The 26,673-nt window shown below is 40.5% G+C and overlaps 1 protein-coding gene and 2 long non-coding RNA genes across 5 annotated transcripts; 1 reads left to right on the forward strand and 2 right to left on the reverse strand.

Moving 5' to 3' along the window:
* Positions 1 to 2,729: 2,729 nt before the first annotated feature.
* On the reverse strand, positions 2,730 to 18,040 carry slc25a10b (solute carrier family 25 member 10b). Its single transcript, XM_004066132.4, has 11 exons — positions 17,657 to 18,040; positions 8,889 to 9,008; positions 7,294 to 7,408; positions 7,160 to 7,208; positions 7,044 to 7,085; positions 6,934 to 6,977; positions 6,783 to 6,853; positions 4,128 to 4,220; positions 3,975 to 4,052; positions 3,834 to 3,890; positions 2,730 to 3,582 (listed from the first exon to the last, which is right to left on the reverse strand). The coding sequence occupies exons 1-11, from the start codon at positions 17,744 to 17,746 to the stop codon at positions 3,481 to 3,483; spliced, it is 861 nt and encodes a 286-aa protein (XP_004066180.1). The 5' UTR covers positions 17,747 to 18,040; the 3' UTR covers positions 2,730 to 3,480.
* Positions 15,223 to 21,634, forward strand: LOC105354679 (uncharacterized). Of its 3 annotated transcripts, none has more exons than XR_013651684.1 (3): positions 15,223 to 15,532; positions 21,087 to 21,239; positions 21,324 to 21,634. It is a non-coding gene; the product is annotated as an uncharacterized LOC105354679 (long non-coding RNA). The 3 variants fall into 3 exon arrangements; XR_013651686.1 differs by lacking the exon at positions 15,223 to 15,532 and adding an exon at positions 17,945 to 18,077; XR_002290658.3 differs by lacking the exon at positions 15,223 to 15,532 and adding an exon at positions 19,196 to 20,403.
* A 59-nt stretch (positions 21,635 to 21,693) lies between these two features.
* LOC111948073 (uncharacterized) lies at positions 21,694 to 26,102 on the reverse strand. The gene is made up of 4 exons (XR_013651668.1): positions 24,321 to 26,102; positions 23,931 to 24,054; positions 22,074 to 23,498; positions 21,694 to 21,997 (listed from the first exon to the last, which is right to left on the reverse strand). It is a non-coding gene; the product is annotated as an uncharacterized LOC111948073 (long non-coding RNA).
* Positions 26,103 to 26,673: the final 571 nt, after the last annotated feature.

Below are 26,673 nucleotides of genomic sequence, written 5' to 3' on the forward strand. Positions count from 1 at the left end.
ACAAATCTGTCTAAATCTGTGATAGTGAGCACTTATCCTTTGCCAAGACAATCCATCCCACCTCACAGGTGTGCCATATCAAGATGCTAATTAGACAGCATGATTATTGCACAGGTGTGCCTTAGACTGGCCACAAGAAAAGGCCACTCTGAAATCTTCAGTTGTATCACACAACACAATGCCACAGATGTTGCAAGTTTTGAGGGAGTGTGCAATTGGCATGCTGATAGCAGGAATGTCCACCAGAGCTGTTGCTAGGGAATTAAATGTCCATTTCTCCACCATAAGCCGTCTCCAAAGGCGTTTCCGAGAATTTGGCAGCACATCCAACCGGCCTCACAACCGCAGACCACGTGTAACCACGCCAGCCCAAGACCTCCACATCTAGCATGTCGTCCTCCAAGATCGTCTGAGACCAGCTCCACTCGGACAGCTGCTGAAACAATCGGTTTGTATGACCACAGAATTTCTGCACAAACTGTCAGAAACTGTCCCAGGGAAGCTCATCTGCATACTCGTTGTACTCATGGAGGTCTCGCCCTCCTCCCAGTTTGTCGTCGTAAGCAACTTGAGTGGGCAAATGCTCACATGCGATGGCGTCTGGCACATTGGAGAGGTGTTCTCTTCACGGATGAATCCCGGTTTATACTGTTCAGGGCAGATGGCAGACGGCGTGTGTGGCGTTGTGTGGGAGAGCGGTGGATCGAGTAGCCCATGGTGGTGGTGGGGTTATGGTATGGGCAGGTGTATGCTCTGGGCGAAGAACACAGGTGCATTTCAGTGATGGCCTTTTGAATGCACAGAGATACCGTGACAAGATCCTGGGGCCCATTGTTGTGCCGTACATCCAACATCACCTCATGTTGCAGCATGATAATGCACGGCCCCATGTTGCAAGGATCTGTACACAATTCTTGGAAGCTGAAAACATCCCAGTTCTTGCATGGCCAGCATACTTACCGGACATGTCACCCATTGAGCATGTTTGGGATGCTCTGGATCGGCGTATACAACAGCGTGTTCCAGGTCCTGCCAATATCCAGCAACTTCGCACAGCCATTGAAGAAGAGTGGACTAACATTCCACAGGCCACAATAGACAACCTGATCAACTCTATGTGAAGGAGATGTGTCGCACTTCATGAGGCAAATGGTGGTCACACCAGATACTGACTGGTTGTCTGAGTCCCCTGACCCCCTCAATAAAACAAAACTGAAGATTTCAGAGTGGCCTTTTCTTGTGGCCAGTCTAAGGCACACCTGTGCAATAATCATGCTGTCTAATCAGCATGTTGATATGGCACACCTGTGAGGTGGGGTGGATTGTCTTGGCAAAGGAGAAGTGCTCACTATTGTTTGTGAACAATATTTCAGAGAACTGGTTATTTTGTATATGTGGAAAATGTTTCACATCTTTGAGTTCATACCATAATAAATTGTAGCAATAACAAGTGTTGCATTTATATTTTTGGTCAGTGTATGTCTCTACCCCTTATGCTTTCTTGTGGGGTCCAGATGACCCCTCTCACAATGTTAACAAGACACATTAACGTTGTGAGAGGGGTCATCTAGACCCACTAGACAGTGCACTGCACTTTTTTCTTCAATGATTTGTGATCTTCACTGGTGTCCATGGATTACATGAAATCCTCTTCACCTTTATCATAGTAGGGACGTCAATGTAAGAGTGGGGTCATCTGGACCCCACAAGGGCTACAGAGACTACGTCATAGAAAACAACACAGGTTTTTTGGCAAAAAACAACAAAACAAGAAAACCCCAGCAATTGTAAGTAACCCTTGTGCTATCCTAGGCACTTTAACATTGGGAGTGGGGTCATCTAGACCCCACAAGACAGTTTTTTCTTCAATAATTTGTGATCTTCACTGGTGTCCATGGATTACATGAAATCCTCTTCACCTTTATCCACCTTTGTCATGGTAGGGAGAACACGTCAATGTAAGGGTGGGTCATCTGGACACCACAAGGGTTAAACATGGTAAGTGCTTCACAGACACCATCAGTGTTCAACTAGATCTTTGATTTATATGAATATTCTCTTACTTATCATTACCATTCCTCAAATAACTGCAATTTACTTACTATTTTTAATAAGATTATAGTAATAATCTAATAATTATTTTTAAATATTGAGGTCAAATAAAGGTCGTCAAAACTACATAATGAGGGACCATGTGTGTAAATTATGACAAAGATAGGAGATAAACTTGCTCATGGTAACTATCATACAGTGAATCAACTCCAGTCTATTTACATGAAGATAAACACAGTTGTACCGATAATACAAATCCATCATTTTCTGTTTTAGAGTACAGTAAATTACAAATCATTAAAATTCATCTTAATGTTGTAAAAACGTTTGTTATAAGATCTTTGCTATGATCAAACTCAACACAATAGAAATGTTATCACAAATATTATCTATTGTAAACATCAGAATAAAGTATTGATTAGAACATAATTATAATGAAGTTCCTTTAACAATCCAACTTTCTTTTAAAGTCACAGTAATATAAGCCCCAATGTCTTGCTTTTCTAAAAACCCAGTGTTCTTTCCCACAGCTGTCCTCACTGGGAAGGGGGGGGGGGGGTAGAGCAACATCTAACATGAGCTCCAAAGAGTGGAGCTGACTCACCTTGAAGAGGCGATCAAACCCCGGCGTCTTCATCCTCAGGACATTTAAAGTACTTCATTATTTTCAACAGGAGTCTTTTTTCAATTAGTGATTTATTACAAAGATCAACTGATTTACTTCACTTTAATCTCCAGTTTCTCATAAAATAAAGTTATGACAAACATTCAAAATATCACATTTAAAGCTACCTTCGAGTTTTACAATTTTTTATTCTATTTGGGAGTTACCGTGGAAATTACTGGATTAGAGATTAGTGACAGGGATTACACTGCCCCTGCAGGACACAAAGAGTAAGGCAGCATGACCAGAGCAGGAGGATTTAAGCAGATGCTGGAAAAGAATGCAGATCTGCAGAGTCCAAGGTCAGACTGCACCCAGAGTCCAGCTCTGCATGATCAGGACGTTGATCTAGAACCGTTTCTGCTGAAGAACCAAGAAAGCAGGAGTTTGGTCCTGTTCTCCTGTAGACTCTTCCCACTGGAATGACAGAAGAAGCTGGAGGTTGAAGACTAGTTAACCAACTAGTTCAGTTCCAGTTCTGAACAAATCAGGTGAGTGAACATGAGGACAGGTTTGGTCAAAACAGAATTGGTTGTTAAAAAAGGAGGACTGCAGCTTGAACCTGAATCGATGACACTCCAGTGCTCGTCTAGGTTTAAAGTGCTGCAAAAGGGTCACAGCAGAGTTTCAAAGATTAGTTTTTCTGTTATCATTGCAGCTAGAGGGGAGGGATTCCTCAGGAAGCGAGGTAGAAGATGAAGAACAATGCCCCCTTTCCTTCTCCCGTATGTTCTTTAAACGACTGCCTTTTGCATCAGCGTCGCTCAGGAGACGACAAGAATGCCAAAGTATTTCTTGAGTTGCTCAAGGAAAATGAAGGTGAGCACAGTGTGAGGAATCAAGCGGATCCCAGCGGGAACAAGACCCTGAAGGGAGACACAACAGCAGGTCAGCTCCTGAGACCCAGCCTGCAAATACGTCTGAAAGAACTTTGGCTCAATCTGTGTCAACTTTATCCAGCTACTCTTCCATCCATCCATTTGCCATCCATCCATCCATCCATCCATCCATCATTGAGCTACTTTTCTATCCCTATTCTTCTGCTCATTCATCTCTCCATTCCTACATTCATCCTGGCATCCATTCACTATTTTCCTGTATCAATAGATGGCTTTACCTTGTAGAAGGCCAGAGGACCAAGCCTGGCCGTCTCCTTAAAGCAATGTAGAACGCCCTGCAGAGAGATGTAGTGTGAGAGCAGAAATCAGCCAAAGAACCGGAGTCCCAGCCACAAAGGTCTCCTCCCTGTGCTCCTTACAGTGTACTCCCCTTTGGAGTTCATCAGCCTCGTCTTCAGCACATCCAGGGGTTGACACAGGAAGGTGGCACAGCCCCCCTGCAGAGAAGGGGTTTCCAGCTGAAGCTCTGCAGACTTGAATCCCTCATTTGTGTAAAGAGAGTTTCAACTCACAGCAATGAAGCTGGACAAGAAGTGTGTGAGGATGTTGTCTCCCATCACTCCTGTTCCCAACACCAGTTGCTTGGCCTGGTCGTAACATGCCAGCTGTGGGGACCAAAGTGTAAACATTAAGACCTGCAACTTTTACACAGACAGGCAAGCTTCTCCAAAAGCTGGAGCGCGTTCAGTAAAGTCAAAGTTAGCTGGTTCTCCTGTTGAGGGTTTGATCTAACTTCCATTGACCTCATTTTGCCAGACCAGCCCAGATTTAGTATACGTATCTACACGGACCAGGACCAAAATGCAGGACTAGAGTCAGGGAAAGGACTCTAGAACTGTCCTTGAGCTGGCTCTGCTAAGCAACAATTACTGAGATTACCATCTAATAAATAAATAAACTATTTGGTTTTGATTAGTCAGGATTAATTAAAGCTAAAGCTATCTTTTGAAGGCTCCGGTTTGTTTTTATGAAAATAAGTTTTGTCATCATCTGACTGTTTTTAACAGTTTTCGGGCTTCCTCTTTCACACGTCACTGCCAAAGTTTTTAAGCCTGTTTGTGGATTCTACGTACAAATTGAGCGCACGTCAAAAGTTAAACCAGTTGAACTTTCACCAACCAGAGACTCCGATTTGGTAGTGACGTTTGGGCTGCATTCTATTCAAAACATATGAGCGCCAACTGGTTGGAAATCAATCATGAAGGAGAAATGAATAATTGCAGTTTGTGTCCAGCCAGAATTACAAGACACCAAATCTTTCCTATATCGGAAAAGAGTTGTGAAAGAAAAATACTGGAGCAAGATTCCAGAGATTTGTACTGCTTTGACATTTTGCACCAAGCCTCTCAACTTTAATTGTCAGTGATGAAAGTCAGGCAAGGAAAAAATCCCTGAACTTTTCTTTGAGCGATATGGCGGCGCAGAGAGAAATTTTTGAAAAATACATAGTCTTAGATGCATTCTGGTACATTCTGGCAGCTAGTTATTCACTTCTTTATCAAGAAACTAAGACTAATTGGAGCATCATGATTTGTCATTCAAACCCCTAGTTTGACTCTCCATTAAGGACTTGCTGGTCCTAAAAAAGAATTTGGAAAATTGCTCAAAGTAACACAATCCTACAATCTACGCTTTTCCTTAAAGCTGCAAAACATACAATTGCTAAAATATAGTAACATCAAAGCCCCAAATGGCAAAAAGAACACCAGTAACTATGATATTCTATGAAAATACCTCAGTTATTTATACATTATTTCTGCTTTAGAAATGACTGATGTACAACATTCACTTGCACTGTTTTCTCAAACTATAATTACATCAAAATATGGGATCTATTTAAACTATCTTTCTATAACATAATACATCAATTCTTTAACACCAATACTAAGTAATCTGGGAAATATCAAAACAAACATACAAACTAAGCTAAACATTGTAAACATTATTTTTTAAGGGAGTGCGGGTCCAAACCATCAAATACTTATAATTAATGTCAACTATACTGAACTAAATCATGGTAATTAGGAAATACAAATAAATTAGATAGAGAAATGTATTCAAAATAAAAACTGAAACTCAAAACTAAAACTGAAATTATTTCTGAATTTGGTTTTGAGATTATTTTACACAAAAAGTATTTGACCTACACTACCTTAAAAATATTTTTCTTCCAGCCAAGACCACTTCAATTTGTTTTTTATCGTCTTCTCACAACTGAGGTCGTGACCACGCTCAATAATGACGATGCCTGCCATTATTTTAACACAAATTTGATCGCAAACTCTTCAGATTTGTTTGTGAAAGTTTAGCGTGGGTCAGCCAGTTTTGGTCTCTAGGGAAGCAAGTCACGCTGACCACGTGGTGCAGACAGAGCCAATCAGACCCGTCGACGCATCCGAAAGCAGCTAAAACGTCCCGTCATTGGTCAATTAGGCCGGGAAGACGAGAGATGGCCACGACCATAGAGGAAGCGATCTGCAGAGAAATATAGAATATAAAGCTAAAATTAGCTGATTTCAGACCATTTTTTCATCCGGAAAGCGATTTGTCCGTAAAGATCAGGTCTTTATTTCCCGGAAAGTACGTTCGGTTTGCTCAAAAACCCGGATTTCCGGGAATTCCCGGAAGACTTTCATCACTGATTGTTTTGAAATTCAATGTTCCCCTTTAACCTGCATCCTGCTTGACCAAAACCTGATTTATGCTTGGAGGTGTTTTTATTTTTGTTTTTAATGTTTATTTTAACCTTAGAAAGAATTTGATCAAATAAGGTCAAATTTAACTAAAGTAAGATGCATTTAAAATAAATATTATGAGGACATACACAAAGAGAATGTTAAACACCATATATTTATTGTAATTTTTATCCAGGATTTTTTACACTTTATTCCGGCTGATCATGCACCATTTCTGTGCAACAGTGTTTACTTCATTTATTGCACTGAGAAAAATATGTCTTGTTTGAAATCTGCGCCTGTTTAAGTTCACCATATAGGGCAGCAGGGGGCGACTTCTGACACAGCCACATCCTGTCAAATCCAACTGACTTCACTGCTGCACTGTGAACCGATGCTGACTACCTGACAGATGAGTCCATGGCCCCCCTTTACACCGTTTTCTGATCAAAGACCATCTGCTGTTTAAAGAGCACACACAAATACACCTACCTGTCCCACAGTTACCATCGCCCCCCTGCTGGAAGCCATGGAGGCTCCGGAGAATAGCCTCCTGATGCCCTCTGCAGGAAAGTTGACAGATTACATCTCAGATGTGGTCACCTTAACCAAAGCGGAAAACCTGGGGAGGGGTCATCCTCACCCTCCCTGAAGACCCTGAAGAGGCCATCTAGGGCATGCTTGTAGCTGCAAGAACATGTCAGTTTAGGTCTGGAAGACTTTTAGGGAGAACTTCACAACTGCATCACTTACTTCCTCCTGTGCTGCGGGGGGAGTTTCATGTCATTCTGCATTCTAGGAGCAAACATGAATCAGAGGGGGGAGGAAAAAAAAGACAGGAGACAAGAAGTGACATCAGTGCACATTACCTCACATTGACCATGTCTGCTGGGGTGCCAATGAACCCCCCCGTGAACCCTGCGGGAACAAAACTTTTTCAGAGGAACGGTCCTGCATTTGTTAACACACTGTTGCACACAGAAAGGTAAAAAGCAGCATTCACCTCCGAAGGCTCCCAGCAGCACCTTCTGGTAGAAGGGCATGGGGCCGTGGCTCTTTGTACCCATCAGGTCCCTCACAGACTCATAGATGGCAAACCTGGTGAGCGAATAGGACATCTGGAAGGAGGAGAGTTAGTTCACTGTCACGAGAAGGGGACCCATCTAGCATCCACCCTCCCCCAATGCCCTGGAGGCAGGGACAAATACTGATCCAATTCCCCTAAAAGAGTCATCCAAGAGGAATCAAAGTTAAACCTAATGTTAACTTTTACGCCGGGCATGTGAGGCGTGTTCAAGAATGCACTAAACACGCATTCTTGAAGACATGTTTAGTCCTCAAGAGCCTCAACCCTGCCCGTTTTCCAGCTCTCCCTGCACTGCTTCATGCTGACTACCGAAATCTGGTGTGTTCAGCCAATCAGGATGTGGAATTATTTAAGTCAGCTAATAAGCAGCAAGCTGGTCAGGGCGAAGTGGAAAACAGACAGTGCTGGCCAGCCCTGGCCTTTGGTGTTCACACTGGACAAGCAGAAAGGTTTTTTTTTTATCTTTTACAACCGTTTAGTGGCACATGTCCACCACCTACACTTGGAAGAGGCTTGGAGTGAAATGTCAACGAGGTGCAAATCTTGCTTCAGGCTTTTACTATCACAGCTCTATTCCAATATATGAAGGATTTGGTCTCATAATTTAGTCTAGGCACAAACTGCAATTTGATTGGTCAAAGTTTGACCTGTTTCAACTTTTAATGCATGTTTTGTGCGTAGAACCAGAAAACCGTATTCAAAAATGTCGCTGCATGTGACATGAGAGTTTTAAACGCATAAGCCAAAAAGTGCAAGTAGGCACGTTTATATCGAATTTTCATTGGAAATAGCTGCTTGGTCATCTGTTCCAGAGGGGCAGTGTCAACATACCTTTATATATTGAATGACTACTTATTATATAACTTCTTTTGTTTTATTTCTAGTTTAACAGTTGAAAGTTGGTGTTCATGTTTTTCATATGCATCCAATATTTTATGGTTTAAGTAGAACTCACTTTTATTTAATAAATACTAAAATTTATTGTTTAGATTTCATTACTTCTCTTTATAGATAAGTCCCTTCAAGCGGTATGAAGGGCCTAAAGTTGGGGGTTTACATAGACTTTTCATTGAAAGTGGTCACTTGAATGTACGTTGCAGAGGGCAGTGTGAACGTAGCTTAAGTCTAAATGGGTGTAAACTTGAATACTATATCAGATAGATCCTTAGAACCTCAAAACTTTGGGATGTTCGAGCTTTTGCGTCTTTACGTTTTAGAGCTACCAATGTTTTTTTCCCACTAGATCAGACAGAACAGGTTGTGAAACAGACTGACAGTCCAGACCTTCTCTGTCTGAAAAACCCCCACCATTATTTTCAATTTTGAGTCAGTTTTATAAGTGAGACTAAACCAACATGACTTCTAACGACATTCCCTCCCCATCTCATACCTCTCTGTACCCCCACCATTCTTCACATGCCAAATGTGACACAGAATGAACATCAGTCCACCACTCCATTCAGGCCACTTTTTACATTGACTTTTACTTATACAACTGCACTGACACACACCTGCCTGCAGAGGGAGGCAGAGAGGCCACTGTAAAGAGCCAGCACACCGTCGTTCTTAACCACTTGAATGGCCATCCCCATCATCCTCTTCTTCACCTCCTGCTGCGTCTGCAGGTGAACCTGGGGAAAAAACAGAGTCCAGTCTTAAAAGCAAATTCTCCTAAAAAATGAGGAATGTTTTGCTGATGCCAATCTTACCTCTCAACCCTATCATTTCAAACCGAGCATTTTACCTTTAGCTAGTGAGGATTCTACAGTTTTCCCCATTCCTAAAACACATTTTCTGAAACGCGGGACTAGTTTCACCAAATACCAAATACAATTTTCAAAATATAGGCTAATCATATAAAATACTTGATTCTAGAGCCAAAAGTTCAATTTGAGATTATTCAATGTAATCGATTAATTTAAATTTGTTGTTTTAGATTGTTTATTTTTGGGAAAAATCAAGATTTTATTTTCCCACCTCTCTGCTCTCTACTTCATCTGTTGTTCAAAGTAAAGCATCTCCGCTGGACAACAGCAGGCCGGACAACAGCAGCAAGCAAAGAGAAGCTACTTGCGAGGCAAAGAAGAAAAAAAAAATCCACCAGCGCTCGAGCTGCAAGAAGCACTATCCACCCCCATAACTGCCCCTAATTGCCTCCTTGTAGCTTCAGTTTAAGCTGATGAAGCAGCAGAACATGTGAGGATTTTTACCAGGATCCAGAAAGAACTGGAGGATAAACCTGTCGGACTAACAGCAGCAACAGAAAGTTAAATAAAAAGTGTTGATTTGGAGACAGCAGTGTTGTCAGGCGCTGATGCTACAATGCTAAATGCTATGCTAATGTGCTGTTCCGTGTGTCGTCTACATGTGATCATGGACTGGTTTACAGTTTACAGTCAGGCTATGTTTCTTCGGAGCAGATTTTCAGACGTGGCGGATAAATGCAACAAAATTAATTCATAGAACATTTATAAGAACTGTAATTTATAAATATGATAAGAGGCACTTTGTATGGAACTTCATTAGAAGATTTATTAGAAGAATAAATGCAGGAGTTCCTTAGAAAAGAAAAACATACTGTTTTTATCTGATGTTTTAATTATTTTGAGACTTCCTCTCTGTTTGTATATAACGTAATATAATTTTTTAAAGTTTTCATTGCAAAGTAATGGAATAAATTGGTCACTAGATTTTTTTAATCCATCGGCCAATTTGAGTAAAATAGTATTCAGGATTTCTTTTTTTATTTTTATTTTTTACTGTAATAACCCCTTTGGCTTCTCCCTACACTTACATTTAGCACTCCGAGCAGAGAATGATTGAAAAACAGTGTCTTTAAATTCAGACGTTACTACCACTTGATGATGTAATCAATAGTTGCTAGTCATCTATGTTAGCTTGTAGCTGCCAGCGGTCGAAAAATACATAACATCGGTTTTATATGTTTAAAAATTGCAAAAACAAAAATTAATCACAACTTCTACGACAACTACTTATAACTTCTGTTTTTCAAGGACACCCACGTGAAGAAACACGTTTCTCCTCTGCGTTACATATGTAACACGGATCGCCCTTTAAAAAACAAGGGATACCCAGCCCTAAGTCAGTACGGCTCCCCCTTAAAAAAAACAAGTTTGGACACCACTAAAGCTCCAAATGACCCTGCAATAGAAGGAATAGGGAGGAGCCAGAGGGGTAGGGGATGAATTCAGATTCAAACTTAGTGAATGCCTCAGGCAATGGAGAGCAAAGATGCTGGAAATGCCTGCTATTGACATGGTCATTTTTTTATTTTGGGTTAGCATTATTATAGTCTTAGATTTTGAAGTAATTATTTCAAACATTAAAATTGTGTTTCTTCACATTCTTTATTAGTAACATCAAAGGAACCTATTCTAACAATAATGCAAAACAAAATAAAATATGTTAGTACATATGGTAGAGGTGAATGTGAGTTTATGTGATTGAGTGGCCCTGTCATGCGACCTGTCATGGATGTAATCTGCCTTCGCGAGTTACTACTGCCTTCTCCCAGCAGAAGCTTGGATAGGCTCCAGCAGCCCTATCATCACAAAAGGGATTCAGTGGATTCGAAAGATAGATGAATATAGTACATTTGAAAATGTTCATTAAAACACAAATGATCTCTTTTTCAAGTTTTGACCTTTGACTCTAATTGGTATATCACCATTCCTACACAATACTACTTAGTACTTTATAAAATACTACTACACAAAGTTAGTTTACTGTTTAGTTTCTGGGTAATCTACTGCATAAAATGAGAAAATTGACAATACTTAGCGAACTTTGGTTAAACGTGTTCCTCAAGTTAATAAATTCTCACAACTCATTTTAATTAATAGTTTGAGTAATCCAATTCTGAAATATAAGCTTAATGTAAATTTTATTTGTTAGGAGTGATTACAAACAATAGTTAGAAACTCCCTTTTACATTTTATTATACTAACTTTTACCTTTTATCACATTAATGGCTTAAACTCGTAAAAGTTGTTCCTAAAATTAGTAGATTTCCATTCCATCAGAGTACCACTTAATGCTTCATACCGCTTATTGACTGCTCACCTTTTACTGGACTAAACCATCGGCTGGGGGGAAGAAGAGAACCAGAGCATGGACTAACTTTCTGTTTTTTGTTTCTGTTTCTGACCACGATCAATTTATGTTTGGTATGGTACATTTTGAGTTGGTTACATGTTTTTTTTTTGTATCCATTAAACTCATTAGATTTAATCTGGGAATAGTCCTCAAACATTGCTCTCACCACCCGCTGCCTATATAAAGGGAGTTGGTAGGTGCCAAGAAATAACAGGTTGGGGATTGTATGTTGGTGAACAGATGAGAGCTCCATGCTGAGACCTGTTTGACTTCCTGTAACTGTAAAACAAGTTGAGAGCTCTAGGGATTGCTGCCTTGTTGTAAATAACTCCTTCATGTCCGGGTGAATACTCGATTCTGATTGGCTGCTGGGTGTGCGTTAAAAAGTGATAACCGGACATGGTTATCACTTATATATATATATATATATATATATATATATATATATATATATATATATATATATATATATATATATATATATATATATATATATATATATATATATATATATATATATATATATATATCGCTTTATATCGCCGAATCTTGACTGCAGCGGTGGTGCGGCGCCTTGTCACGTTACCATGACAAGGCGCCGCACCACGTAACAAATAGTCCGCTTTTTGTGAAAAAAATCAATCAAAATCAGAAAAAAACAAGAATTAAGGAATAAAAACTAGTTAATATTTATCATGTTCGTAAGTGACCATGGTATAAGCGGGTTAATGGCCTTCGAAGTGTGCAATATCATTGTTTAACGGACTTCGCTGAGGTTCAGGCTTCCACGGCGTGCGTTAAAAAGTGATAATGCATACTTCTTCGGCCATTACAGTTACTTGAATTTTCCTTTCTACTGTTTATTTGCAACCTACTAGATTTTTGTGCTGGCTAGAGCAGGGGTGTCAAACATACGGCCGTATCCGTATCCGGCCCCCCAGATGATTCAATCTGGCTGCGAACCCTCACCGCTATTTTGTTGATATAAGAATGATCAGAAGTGACACACTAATGCCCAAAATGTTGTCAAAAAGAAAAAAAGGGTTGAAGTGAAGTGCTGAGCTTTCAAGGAAAAATGAAAAGCGTTTTATTTGTTCACGGAGCTGAAGGCAAACCTGCATGCTTGGTATGTCATCAATAGGTCTCAGTGCTCAAAGAATATAACATTCAGCACCACTGTGAGACTCAGTATAAAGAAAAGTTTCACCAGTTGTAGTTAAGAAAAGAGAATATTTATCAAATATTAGTTGGACGAAAAAACAACCATCTGCATTTACTGCAGGCGTGATGTCAATGATGGAGCAGTGAAAGCAACCTTATTGCGAACAAGTCGGAGCAAACATCCAAACCATTTTCGGATTGTGAACTTATTGAAAAATGCTGAAGGCTGCAAAAGTCTTGTGCCCCAAAAAGCAGTCAACCTTTGCCAACATGAGTCTGTCAAGGATTACGATTGCAGATCCAACAAATATGAGGAGACTTGGATGCCAAATGAAGGAATCCAGTCATTTCTTTTTCGGTCACTTTTGATGAAAGCACAGACATCACAAATCTATACAGCTGTACATGGGTGTTGAAGAGACCGTCACAGCGGAGTTTCTTGAGTTGATGGACACAACAGCAGCTGATGACATATTCAGTCTTACTGCGCCAGACTATGTTGGAGTGAACTGGTCACGTTATGTCAGTCTGGTCACTGATGGCGCCCATCAAAGGTCAGGAAGGAAGCAGGTATTGACACAAAATTCAGGAAACAAGGAAAAGACTCTTGGACATTTCAATGTGTTTTCCACACTTGAATGACAGTAAATGTGTTTCTGCACAGGATTTGAATCCTGATATTGATGGCCGGGTGAAGTTTCAGGAGAGAAAGGAGGTTAACACCAAATTCTTATGTTCACAAATGTTTGCAAATTTTATTTAGTTTAATTTTTTATTGATTTGCACATTTACATTTTAGGAAGGGTGTTTCTTTTTTTCCGTAGCCCCTCTTGAGTTTATTATCGGGATTGTTTCAGTGTCAGATGTAAAATATTCAGTCCGTATGAAATTGAATAACCCGATTTTTTAAAGCATTTTATTTGAGATCCATTGGCCTCTGTGAATGAATGTGCAATAATAACTGATTAGGCGACCATGTTGGTTGAGGCATTTTTTCCAACTGAGTAAAAAAAAGCTGTTTTTTGCTTTTATGTTATGGTCCGGCCCACTTGGGATCAGACGGGTTGAATGTGGCCCCCGAACCAAAATGAGTTTGACACCCCTGGGTTAGAGGGTTCAGTAAAGAGCACCACCACACACACACAAACAGAGACACACCATCAAGTTATTTTAATGCATAGCTTTTGAGTAATCCATTTCTGAATATTGTCAACCTAATGTGAAATTTTTCGACTCTGGCTTTAAATGAAACCTGTTCCTCCAATTAGTTGATTATCATTCCTTCATAGTACTACTTATTACTTCATAGATTGCTATCACACAAAGTAGGGCTGCACGATATGAGGAAAACTCGCGATATGCGATATTAGAGATTAAAATTGCGATAACGATATAATTTGCGGTATATAAACAAATAGCAAAATAACCAAATAACCATTCCCATTACATTGCAACAGTTTAAAAATTTGCTCCAAATGTCACTCGTCGACATAGGTGACAAACATCTAACATAATAGGCGTCCATCCGATTGGTCAAATGCATAAAGGGATTTATTTGATTTGTTAAATGGTTCAAGCTGACATAAGATTGCTTTAGCACATTTAAGGTTTACGATTTATTGCGATATTTGCCATCTTTTGTGATATGCATATTGCAGAGCTGGATTTTGCGATAACGATAAATTTGCGGTATATTGTGCAGGCCTAACACAAAGTATCAACTAATTTTACTTTATAATTTGAGTAATCTGTTAACCAAATCTCATACAATAAGTAAAACTAACATTGGTTACCTGGCTTTAACAATGAATAAAACCAGTTCCTCCAATTTTTATATCGCATAAATATAGGAGGTAGTTGACATACAAATTAAATTCCATAACTATGAAAACTGATCCAAACAATGTGTCTAAGTGTTCAATCGTTGAATAAAAACATACGTCCGGCATTTATGTGGGGTATTACTGAAACCCTCACATTTTTGGCCTTCCTATGTAGCGCTGAAGCTAAAAATATCACAGTATGTGTCCTGTATGCATTTCTTATTATTAATCTATGCTGATGTGACGGCATTATGACAATTTATTGCCATGTTTAGAATTGTTTATGATGTAACTGGCAGAAAAATAAAGCTGGCACAGTGAGAAGGGCTTGGTTCAAATCTCAGCTGGGACCTTTCTGTGTTGGGTTCCCTCGTTGCATGCATGGGTTTTCTCCAAGCACTCCGGCTTCTTCCCACAGTCCAAAGGCAAGCTTTATAGCAGGGGTGCTCATTATGTTGATCTTGATCAGCCTGTGATGGTATTTTTGTTGGTGGGCCAAAATAAATAAATAAACAAAAAATATATGTACAGTATTCCCAGATATTCACAGGGGTCAGGGACCAGAGACATGAAGCCCAGGCCAGTCCGTCCTGCTTCCTCGATTGCAAGCAGGACAGAGATGCCTCGTTTGACCCAGCCATCCTGCAATGCCACCTGTTGCCGACTACGCGGTTCCCACCCGGGGGATCTGAGCCAACTAACGCACAGTGTTGTCCTGAAGCACACATTTTTCGAATGCTGTGCACGGACCAGGAGCTTGTACTTGGTCGCCCTCGCACAGCCCAGCAAGGCTCGCCACCATTGACCGTATGTCAATTTAATATTTACAGTCAATGCTTGCCACCTATTGGAAAGCCTGACTCCCGCACACTATAGCTCCTGGTTGAACCTGCGAACAGCACATGCTTGTTTCGAAGATTAAGCCAAAAAAAAAAAAGTGCCAGATGTGGAGTTTTCCTTCGTCCTCATCTTCAGAAACTCGGAAGCTTTCATTGTCAGACTTCTAACTGTGGATCTAGCTGCAAATGCGCCTTATTTTTCTCCACTGTCCAAAGGTCAGTCCCTCAAACAGAACCAAGAACAGAATGTACACACAATGTTTTTGGTTGTCTGCACACCCCACACGTCAACTAGTAACACACGGATCTGATTCAACAAGCTGTTGAAAACAAAATGACAGAGAAACCTTTTATCATGTTGTAATCTTAGATATTCATTTGAATGTATACATTTATTTTAAAAAAATTGTCTGATATACTTAAAAATCTGCTTTTCATAATAAGTCTGTATATCTGAGCACTCTAGGTGTGCATGTGAGTGTCGCCCTGCGGCAAACTGGTATCTTGTTCAGCGAGTACTAAGTGACTGTTTATGAGAACTGGACTGGTGAGTGTAAAGTAAGTGTGACGTTATTGTGAATACACTCACATGGCAAACATGTAGTATGTTGCAAACCAGTTCTACAATGATTATGAATGGAGATAATAAAGTTTGATTAACTCTCTGACACTTCTGTCACACTTAATGCACCTTATATTTTGGTGCACCATATATGCCATAAATTCAAAAATAGACCATTTCTTGAGGTGCACCCTATAATCCGGTGCGCCTTATAGTAGGAATCGTATGGTAGTCAGTACTGCTCCCTTCATGCAATTCTATAATTGGAGGATCATATTATGTTCAAAGATGAAGCATCTAGTGATGAATTACTCAAAAATTACCAAGTAAAATAATTTGATACTTTATGTGGTAGTGCTCCATGAAGTCTTAGGTAGTACTATAAAGTAATGCTGATCTACTAATTTGAAGAACAGATTATATTCAAAGTCAAAGTCTAAGTGATGTCAAGTAATTGTATGACACTTCAGTAGTAAATTACCCAGAACTTAGGCCTGCACAATATAGCAAATTTATTGTTATCACAAAATCAAGCTGTGGAATATGAATATCAAAAAGACGGCACAAATGCAATAAATGGTTACAATAAATGTGCTAAAACAATCTTATGGCAGTTTGAAGTATTTAATGAATCAAATAAATTCCTTTATGCATTTGACCAATCAGACGGATATGTTCATGTTGTTGACCAATCGGATGTAGCCCTTTTATGTTAGATGTTCGCGTCCTATGCAGACGACGGTCATTTGGAGTTTAAATTTTAAACTGTTGTAGTGAAATGGAAATTATGCTTTTGGTTGTTTTGCTATTTGTTCATGTACCGCAAGTTATATCGTCATCGCAATATTGATCACTCATATATCGCATATCGGGGGTTTTCATCATATCGTGCAGCCCTACCAGAAATGAAACAATATAACCTTATAGGTCAATTGTAAGTACTCTATAAATCACTAAGTAGTACTATGTAGGAATGATGATCTAATATGAGGACTAGGTTTTAATGAAAACACTGTGGTGCAGAGGTAGAGCGGTCTACCTCCTGCCCTGCCTACCCATGTATCGAAGTGTCCTTGGGAAAAACACTACACCCCCCATTGGTCCTGGTGGTTATTGGTGCAAGTGTTTGGCAGCAGAGTCAGTGTGTGATTGTGTTTTGTGTGGTGGGTGAATGAGCCTGTGACTGTAAAATGCTTTGGGCCTTCTAAGAAGGTAGTAAAGTGGTATATACTTAACCATTTTAATGTCAGTCTGCTAGTGATGTCAATTTCACTCATTTTATGTCACTTGAGTGATGGATCACTCACATAGTATTTAATAAAGTGACTTAGTTAAACTGTACGTGGTAGCACTCTAAAAATTACTAAGTTCTACATGAAGGAATCGTGGTGTACTTTGTAATTTGAGCAACGGTTTTAAAGTCAGGATAAGGCGTGTTTCTATATTACATTATTCTAATTATGAAGATTTAAACACAGTCAATTGTCTGTTATTGTGATTTGTATTAGTAACATTATCAGCAGCTCTTTTATGGTTCATTTAGCTCCACAGACGAAATGAATCCGTTATGCAAGTTCCGCATTTTAATTTAAACGAAGTAACGGATAATTTGTACAAAAAACAGCGGCTCACTTCACCGCAGTGAAGGACGACACATGACTGAACCCGGACATGAACGGAACCAATACGCGGACAGCCCCGTGGCTTTTCACACGGCCTGCCGCTGCAGCACAGACACGACGCCGCGCGGCGCAGGGTCCAGCCGCGGGAAGGCTCACCTTGAGCAGGTCCAGAGGATGGGTACAGCACGCGGCTCCGCATGAAGCCAGCCCGCCGAAGTACCAGCGGGAGACCCGCTTATCCGACATGATGCTCGGCTCCAACAGCCAGGGAAGGGAGGGGGGCGACAGGGAAACCAAGCTCCAACGGCTCCACTGGCACGCGCCGGCTACGGCAGGGCACGATTTGAAGCAGGAAAAAGCTGGCCAATCGTCACCGAGCACTAGGAACTCGCTTCCATGGGGTAGGGGTGGTCTGAAGGTCGGACGAGGGAGGGAGGGGGCACAGATCCACGGTCAGTCATTCTTTAAAGACCCGCGAAGATTCCCGTTTCTTACAAGCCACCACCATGTGCGTGTCTCTTTAAGAGGACAGGCTGCGCATGCGCGACCAAGGAAGCAACGATTTAAAAAGCAGAGGGTAATAATAATCATCCAAGACTCAACAGTGCAATCACTCAGTCAAACTTTAGGAGTTCACAGAAGATTTAAAAAAGAAAAATGTTAAGCCCCAAATAATTCACAATACATTTGACCCACTGTAGGACCGTGGTGTGAGTCTAGTGCTCCGTCAGCATGAACTCAGCATTTTTCTGTTTGAGTGCATACAGACATGCACGAGTGAAGATCCTGCAATACCTCTGATGTGTGCCTGCATGAACAGGCAAAACACCCACCTCACATAGACAGTTTTGCAACGTCACTCAGAATTTCAGCTGCCCACAGGGGAAAATACAGAGCACTACAATATGAATTCAGTTTTCTCCATTTCTTGAACAGAAAAATCATACACACATATTTACAGCAGGACTGTAAGCACAGGATCTATCAACTTCTGACTGAAAAGGCAAAGGCCACATAAGCTGCCGTCCACAAAGAAATGTCAGAAACATGGATAAACAACATTTAAACATGCTGAATTTTTTTTGTTTCGTTTTTCATTTAAACAAAAGCATTTTTAATGCAGTCAGTTTATTATGATGCAGTTATATTTGACATCAATTTTTTGTTTTTAATTGTGTGAGTGTAACTAAGCTCTTGCACTGGAGCAGAACAATTATTGTGTAAAACTGGAATTGGGGGATGATGGTTCTATGATGACTCTGAGGTAAGAATATGCAGTGACTGAGCCATCTACAATAACCAAATCAGTTTTGTGCTGACTGGTGATGCCTGCCCAGACTGTTGGAGCTCCTCCACCAAAGCCAACCATCTCCAAGCAACACTGATGACCATCATTTCTGTGCATGGTAACCCAACACTCATTAGTGAACAGGATGGTGGGCCACTGCTGCCTTGTCCAGGTCACATGGTGTTGTGCCCACTGCAAATGTTCACAGCGGTGTCTTGGTGTCAGTGGAGTCAACTGTAATTGTTGTCTGGTATTCAAGTCAAAGCGGTGGAGTCGGTTATGAGTGGTTTGTCTGGAAACCCTTGTGCCCCTCACAGGCATTGGGTCTGCAGCTGCGTGATTTTTGCTAAACCATGTCTGAGTGCATAGGTCCTTAGGTACTGGTCCCTGTTGTGCTCTGTCAGGCTCCACTCCTAAAAAATATCAGAAATGTTTCAGAAGAAAAAAAACAAGAAATGTTTCAGAAGGGTTTTTGATGAGTAAGGATCGGTGATGGACATTCAATGCCCGTGGGGGTCGGGGATGGTTCTCTGTATTCGCCGATTCTGCGGATTCGCGAGGGTTTGGGACCAGAGACACCTGCATATAACCCCAGGGAAACTCTATGTCACTCAGTATTTCAGAAAAGAAAGGTTAGGTTTGTGGTAGAAAATGTTAGAATATGGATAAGCATTTCCAAAAGGTTTTATGTAGAAATAAAAAAAACACAAATGAATAAAAACTGGATAACAAAGGGTTTAAAGAATGGCTGTATAAAGAAAATTAAACTCTGTAGGGATTTATTAAACTTTGGATCAGAAGTTATATTCGACCTCTTAGCATGATGCCATGATATAATTGCTCAAGTTTTATAGTTGTGTTTGCACAAACATGAAAAAGAAAATTTTGTTTTACTTTAAAATAAATCACTGATTAAAAAATTAATTCTGTGCATTTTGTTGTGAGGTGTCCTATAATTGCATTTTAATTAACATCTATGGTTGTAAAAACCAACTGGTGTAAATTTTGAAAGGTCCTCCTATAGCTTTTATCTTAAAATTATTACTAAAGTGATCATCTGGCTTGTGCCTGCAAAGTAATCAGATAAGTGAAATCCCCTGTGGCTGCCCTTTAAAAGAAACAGGCAGACAGACAATTATTGTCAGACTGCTTTGAATGCTGAGCAAGTCATTTCTGTTCCTAGTTCTCATTTTCTGTCTGTTTTGTCTGACTGAACTCTTTTTGCCCGTCTGCCTTGGAACTTTGGATTGTGGACTTTGGATTTGTTTGCTCATCTGGTTAGAGTTCCCTTTAGCAACCTTTGTCAGTTTGTGCCTCATCGCACTTCTTCTCAGTCTGGAGGAAATAGAAGAACTAAACAGGGCAACAGTTTCGTATGATGTAATCATTCCTCACTCTAAGTAGCTCTGTGCAGTGCTGTGGGCTTCCACTGCATGGCATCATACCTGTAGCTGCGGATGATAACAAGGAAAAAATTTTATGTAACAAGTACCTTTCAAGACACAAGGACTGTACAGATAAGACCTATTCAAGCAACCTATAACAGCGGTCATCAACCCCCGGGCCGCGGACCGGTACTGGTCCGTAGGTCATTTGGTACTGGGCCACACAGAAAGTATAAATAACTTAAATTACTTCCATTTTATTTTTTTCGGAATCTGAAAGATGTTTATTTTGAAAAATTGCCCGAGTCTCTGTTACATCCGGCTCTTGACACAGGCAAGGGCGCTCTTCTCGGTCACGTGATAGGGTCTGATTGGGTCTGTCTGTCGGAAATATATATAAATTCAATTCAAGCTTAATGCTTTTTTTTTAGACTTGGACTGTTAGAAATGCATGTTCTGTTAGTGGAGATTAGTGCTTAATTTTGTTGTTGCCATTTTCTTGTTTTTTTTCTTGTAGTTTTTTTATGTAAGTATTTTATTTGTATGTCCTCCTGTCTAACAGAAATGCAAATGTGTCTATTGTAGAGAAAATTTCAAACTTGAATATCTCCCAACCACAGCAAACGTATGAACAAACTCCTTTTGGTATAGACAGAGGACATTTGGGGCTTTTAATGAAAAAAAATGTAAAAGGGAATCGTAGTTTTGTGTGGATTGAAAAAAAAAAGCATTTGACAATTTCTTTTTCTGATAGTTGGAAGGATGTTGATGTTCGGTTATTAAGGGTGTTTTAATTGCAATTTTTTGTGACACAATAATAAAAAAAGAATGTCTTGTTTGACTGGTGAAAAGTTGATTCAAACATGGTTATACATTAACTATGAACTTACCCGTGTGTTTTCCTCTTTCCAAGCTAAACATTTAGGGTGTCATGGTGCCTCTGTCAGCCCCGCTCCCTCTGCTCTGCTCCTGACTCCACCAGCTGTGACCAATTCACCCTCATCAACCCTGCTGTTCAAAAGGAGACCCAGCTCCACAACTCAACGCCAGTTCATTGCCCCTTATGGTGACTATACCTGGTCTCAGTCCAAGCTCATGTTTGTGAAAGCCAAGTCTTGTCTCGACTCTAACATTATTCTCCCTGCCTCAGGATTCCAGCCTCCAAGCGTCACCTGTGTGGAAGTCAGATCGAGCCCTCCTGCATTCCTGTGGAATAGTGATGGGACAATGATACCTCAAGGAGTGTATTGACACACTAAACAAACTGTGGCGGCACTGTATTGATACTGTTGGTCACCCAATAGTGACTCCTGCAGTAGTTATAAAATCATTGCAGGTAAATTAATTCCTTGTTCCTGTAAATGCTAAAACTGAGTTGGTATGTAAAATATAGCAAATTAGAGTAAAAATTCAGAGTTACAATTTTTTAACTTATGTGCACATTTGTCAACTTTACTGTTAAATCATATGAAATAAAAGACAAAAAAATGATTAGTTCGTGAATTTTTTATTGAGAAACAAAAGTTTTTGGAGTGTCTTTGTTCCAAGGCGATTTCTCCTCTTAAACACCAGCTCCCCAGCCTTGGAAAATACTCTTTCGCGTGGTACAGACGATGATGGTGAGCAGAGAGTTTTAAGTGCAAGTTGATGAAGATGTGGGTATATTTCCTGGTTCCATTTCCAATATTGCAAAGGATCTTGGTTTCTGGGTGTGTTTGTTTCTGCCAGGTAGCGTTGGACTTCAATATTGGAGTCAGCTGTTGCGTTCCTCGTCTTCTGGGTCTCTGCAACCTCCATATCTAAAGTTTTTCCAGAGATTGTGCCCTAAAAAAATAGTTAATCATTTCTTCATCACATGATATATCATATCACAAAATGCCACAGAAATGTATTTTCATACCTGTACTGGGTTCTGACCCATGTGAAGAGCTAGGCTCTTCTCTTGGGTCAGGCTCTGTCATGTGCAGGGGGCTTGAGAGCAGGTAAGGACCCAAATGCAGAGGCGGAGGCACACGGTTCAAGGGCAAGGGGTTTAATAGAAACAAAAAGTGCTGCAGAGCAGGATGACTAAGCAAACAAAACTCACTGTGGCTTGGCGAGGGACATGGAACATGGCATGAAGGGACGAGGACACATGAAGACGTTACATGAGACGTTAATGGACCAGCACAGGAGGAAGGCAGAGACAAGACTTAAATACAGACAGGGCAGACAAGACACAGGTGGACACGATCAGGGCTGATGGGGACCAAAGGAAGTAAAACTCAAGAAACCAGACAAGACAGGAGACTTTCAAAATAAAACGGGAAACAGAAACTAGACAGAACAAGGACCAAAAACAAGACAACAAATTCAAATCATGACAGGCTCTTGGCTCCTCATTTCTTCTGCACATTCTGACTGCAGTCTCTTCACCGCTTCACTTGCCTTTTGCTGACTAACAAATCCATTCTTTTTAAATCTGGGATCCAACAGAGTTGCCAGAGTCATCACACTGAGAGATTCCATGCCGCAAATAGCGTCAGTTAGCCGCTTCCTCAGGTTTTTAGCCAGTTGCTGAGGAGCTGTTTTTGTCACTGTTGTAGCCTGACGTTGAAGCTCAATGTGGAGCATTCTCATCATGGGAATGACCTTCGACCCAGAGACCCTTTTTTCCTCAGAAAGTTCTCTTGTAGCTTGGTCAAAAGGAGCAAGAACCCTGAGCATCTCTTCAATGATCTGACATTCTTCTGGAGTCAGTGGAGTGATGTCAGGTTTTAATGAGGCCAGTGACACCCAGACTGCCTCCTTCTGCTCAGTCATTCTTTCAAACATTTGGTAGGTACTGTTCCATCGTGTTGGCACCTCGTTTATTAATTTATGGCCCGGTGTTCTCAGCTGTTGCTGTATTTGAGTGAGCTTCTCTTTAGCAGTCACGCTTGATCGAAAGTATGTCACAATGTGACGTGTTTTGCTGCGTAATACAGTTATTGTTGGGATTTGATCACATGATTTTCTCACAATTAAATTCAGGGAATGGGCTATACAAATGGTATGCCGTATTTGAAGCATTCGAGCACATGCAGTCATGTTTGCTGCTGCATCAGTGACAAGACACCTGACCTTTCCTGCTATGCCCCCCTCCTCCATGAGGCTCCTTTTAACCGTGGCAATGTTGTTCATGGCTTTCTTTGTCCACATAGTGGCCAGTTACAGCTAGATATGCCTCCATATTCATAGACGTCCACATATCAGCTGTTAAAGTAACAGCAACGGCACTCTGGAGGTCCTTTTTGGTTTTCTCCTTCTCCTCCTCATATCTCTGGCTCACCAAGTCCTTGATGGTCTGAAAATAACCATACAAATACTGTTACACCGATAAAATATAGTTATATAGTTAGTACAAAGATATAATAAAAATTCTTGAACATGCCTCCCTGCTTGGTAGAGCATACGAGGTTACAATAAGCTTCAGGAGCTCCATGAATTCCTCATTTTCAACCAAGCTGAGTGGCTGACAGTTTTTGATGATCATATTGACCACTGCCTCATCCACTGCTTGCTTGTTAGGAACTGCAAGCCAAAAGGAACTATTTTGTCAAAAGCTTAATAAAAGGACTGTAATTTTTACAAACAATATCAGATAGACATAAGACGACATGGTGTTGTAGTGGTTAGCACTGTTGCCTCACAGCAAGAGGGTTGGAGGTTCGATACCAGTCTGTTTGCATGCATTTTTTTTTTTTTAGCACAATTTTTGAAGAGAATTTCAACATACCTGGGGTACTCTCACGAGTAGCTGCCAATTCTTCATTGCCATGCCGAGCTCTATAATGCCTCAGCATTGATGAAGTGCTCTTATTGATATAAGATAGCTCTGTGGAGCAGAGCCGACACTTCACCTACAATAACATAAAAAGTTGATTTATCTGAAAACAATTCAAACCTCCTACCAGAACATTGCATTCACTTGTTACAAAAAATAGACACCCTATCTCAGGATTACGAGATGAGGATCTCATAATTACATGATAACATCATGACTAAAGCAACTGTAAGGCTCTTAACTGACTATCATATGTATCACAGGTCATTCACTTGATAAACTGATAAAGTGAGTGCAATGCGCCACCGTAAAAAATAGTATATAAAGGAGAAAAAGATTTACCTTGTTTGGCGTCACAAGATCAAAATTATTCCACACCGGGGAACACTTCCATGGACGATCCACGATCAAACAAAACTCCATCCGACAAACCCACGACATGTTGATACAGTTTGTTTCCTGATAAACACACTTTGGCGTCGCACATCCAAAAGACACAGTTCCTGGATCGGTCACGTGATTCTTTCTTAAAGCAATACACGCACCGATACAAGGTTTCCCTCTTGAGCTCTCGGCACAGTGCTGATGCACCAGTGTCGCTCGTCCCATCACTACTGTGGAAACAACACGCTCTACCAAGCCGCGCTACTACCTCCAGCCACGCCTCACGCCGCAGTCCTTATGACTCATACCGAGCCACAACCATCTCTCCTGGAAGGAAAATAAAACTCTTACTTGCCTCTTACCTAACGTTGTCCTCATTCTGGGTTTCAGCATCTGGGTCTGTCCATCCTACAAGTCATGACATAGAGCTTCGTGCTAAATGCTTAAGTCTTTATTTGCACATGTTTATATTTAACAACAAGGATCTAACTTCAGCAAATCCATCTGAAGAACAAGGTCACGATCAAAATCAGTAAAAGCAGTTTCTCAACTGTCAAGAGGTAGAAGAAATGTGAATGTGTGGAAACAAGCAGTTTTGAACAGACACAGAGAAAAACGGAGTCAGGTAGAATTTAGGAGAGATGCATCGGCTAATATTCCCCCATCGCCACAGACTTTGAATAGATGAAGATGTGAGGCTCTCATATGTTTGTGTTCAGGGGTTTTTTCACTTCAGTTCATTCTCAGGATGTAAATCAGTTTGTCACAGGAGAGATTTAAATGAAGGCATAATTGATAAAAGTGGCCAAATTGAGTTTTCTCCATTGAAGGTTATTTGCTAGTATATTTTTGTGTGAGAAAAAATTGTTTTTATTGACCATGAGTAATTTATGAAAGTAAACAAAAAGCGAATATAAAAGGAACGTTTTTGCTGGTGACCACTAGCATTGGGGAGTAAGTGGGTGTGTGTGTATTTACCTGGGGGCGGTGCCGGCAGCACAGACTCTTCATGGAGGGACTGTTCCCCATCTGTGACCTCACAATGTGAGAACCCACTCGTTTTCACGGACTGGGAGGGGCCTGTGCTCAGAGGACAGGTTTTGGGTTTTCTTTTCTCGAAGAATGAACATTTTAATACACTTAAAAATTTGCCTTGTCAAGACAGCTAAAAACTCAATAAAGTTAACATCACTTACAAAAGGGGCACATATTAAGGCTGCAGTGGTTCAGGTGGTTGAGCTGGTTGGCCAACGATCGAAAGGTTAGTGGCTCGATCCCCACTCCCCCCAACCAACCGTTGCTGCGTCCCTGGACACGACACCCCACCGTCCAGCGAGGCTCCACTGCTGTGTAAATGTGTATAAATGTTCCAGTGATGATCAGATGTGGGTCCATCAGTAGCCCCATCTGACCATCACCAAGCATGAATGAGGACTGAATGAGTAATGGACACATTTTAAGCACTTGAGACTCTGGAAAAGCACAGATAAATCCAATACATTATTATTATTAACATCCTCGAAGAGTTACCAGCAACCCTGATTGTAAAATAGTAAAAAGAGGCACTCAGCTGCAATGTGCTTGTGTTTTAATTTGCTGGACAGGAAAAAAACAAAGCTCAAAAAGTTGAATTTGCATGATAGGCTCTTTTATGTGAGGTTTGTGATCCACTGCAGGAACTGCATCTGAATGACGATGCTTTCAGCGCTGCAACCCAGTTTGACAACCTGCAATATTCAGAAAAAATAAAAACAAGAATAATTATGTCTTGATGCAAATAATTAAAATATAAAGCTCAGTAGGAGAATCTTCTTCTGCGTTGCTGTCAGTAACAAATACACACACCAACAGTGCCCTCTAGTGGTTGTTAGCAAAAACAACTGCTAAAGGGCAAGTTGTTAGTGGAAAATGATGAATATATGAGCCTATTTGTGTTTTTTTTTAAATCACAAAAACGTCTGTGCCAAAACTATGAACATAAACAGGTCCAGTAAATTAAACAAGCTAGCATGATGCTAGTATGAAGGTTTAATGATTAATCAGTTAAACTGTAGGGATACAAAATTTGACCAAATCATATGTAAACAAACTGATTTGTAATAAATTTAAAGCAAAAATTGCAAAAAAGCAAAATTATAGTGAATGAAAGATGTAAGAACCTGGATAATGTTTGTAATATCAAATTTGATTGGTCGTGGCTGGAATGACTGTGGTCAATAAGCAGCTGAAGAGCTTCACATTTTTTAGAAGATTATTTCAAATGAATGGAAGTTAAAATAACATTGACTTGAGCTCAGAGAGGCTGAAGTCC

Source organism: Oryzias latipes, chromosome 1 (genome assembly GCF_053564925.1).
Source record: "Oryzias latipes strain Hd-rR chromosome 1, Olatipes_Hd-rR_3.1".
Classification (NCBI taxonomy): Eukaryota; Metazoa; Chordata; class Actinopteri; order Beloniformes; family Adrianichthyidae; genus Oryzias; species Oryzias latipes.

Coding starts and splice junctions, on each gene's coding strand:
- slc25a10b (XM_004066132.4), bottom strand. CDS start 17,746: ATGTCGGATAAGCGGGTCTCCCGCTGGTACTTCGGCGGGCTGGCTTCA. Junction 9,009..17,656: donor ATCCTCTGGACCTGCTCAAG/GTGAGCCTTCCC, acceptor TTTTTTCCCCAG/GTTCACCTGCAGACGCAGCA. Junction 6,854..6,933: donor CTTCAGGGTCTTCAGGGAGG/GTGAGGATGACC, acceptor ACTTTCCTGCAG/AGGGCATCAGGAGGCTATTC.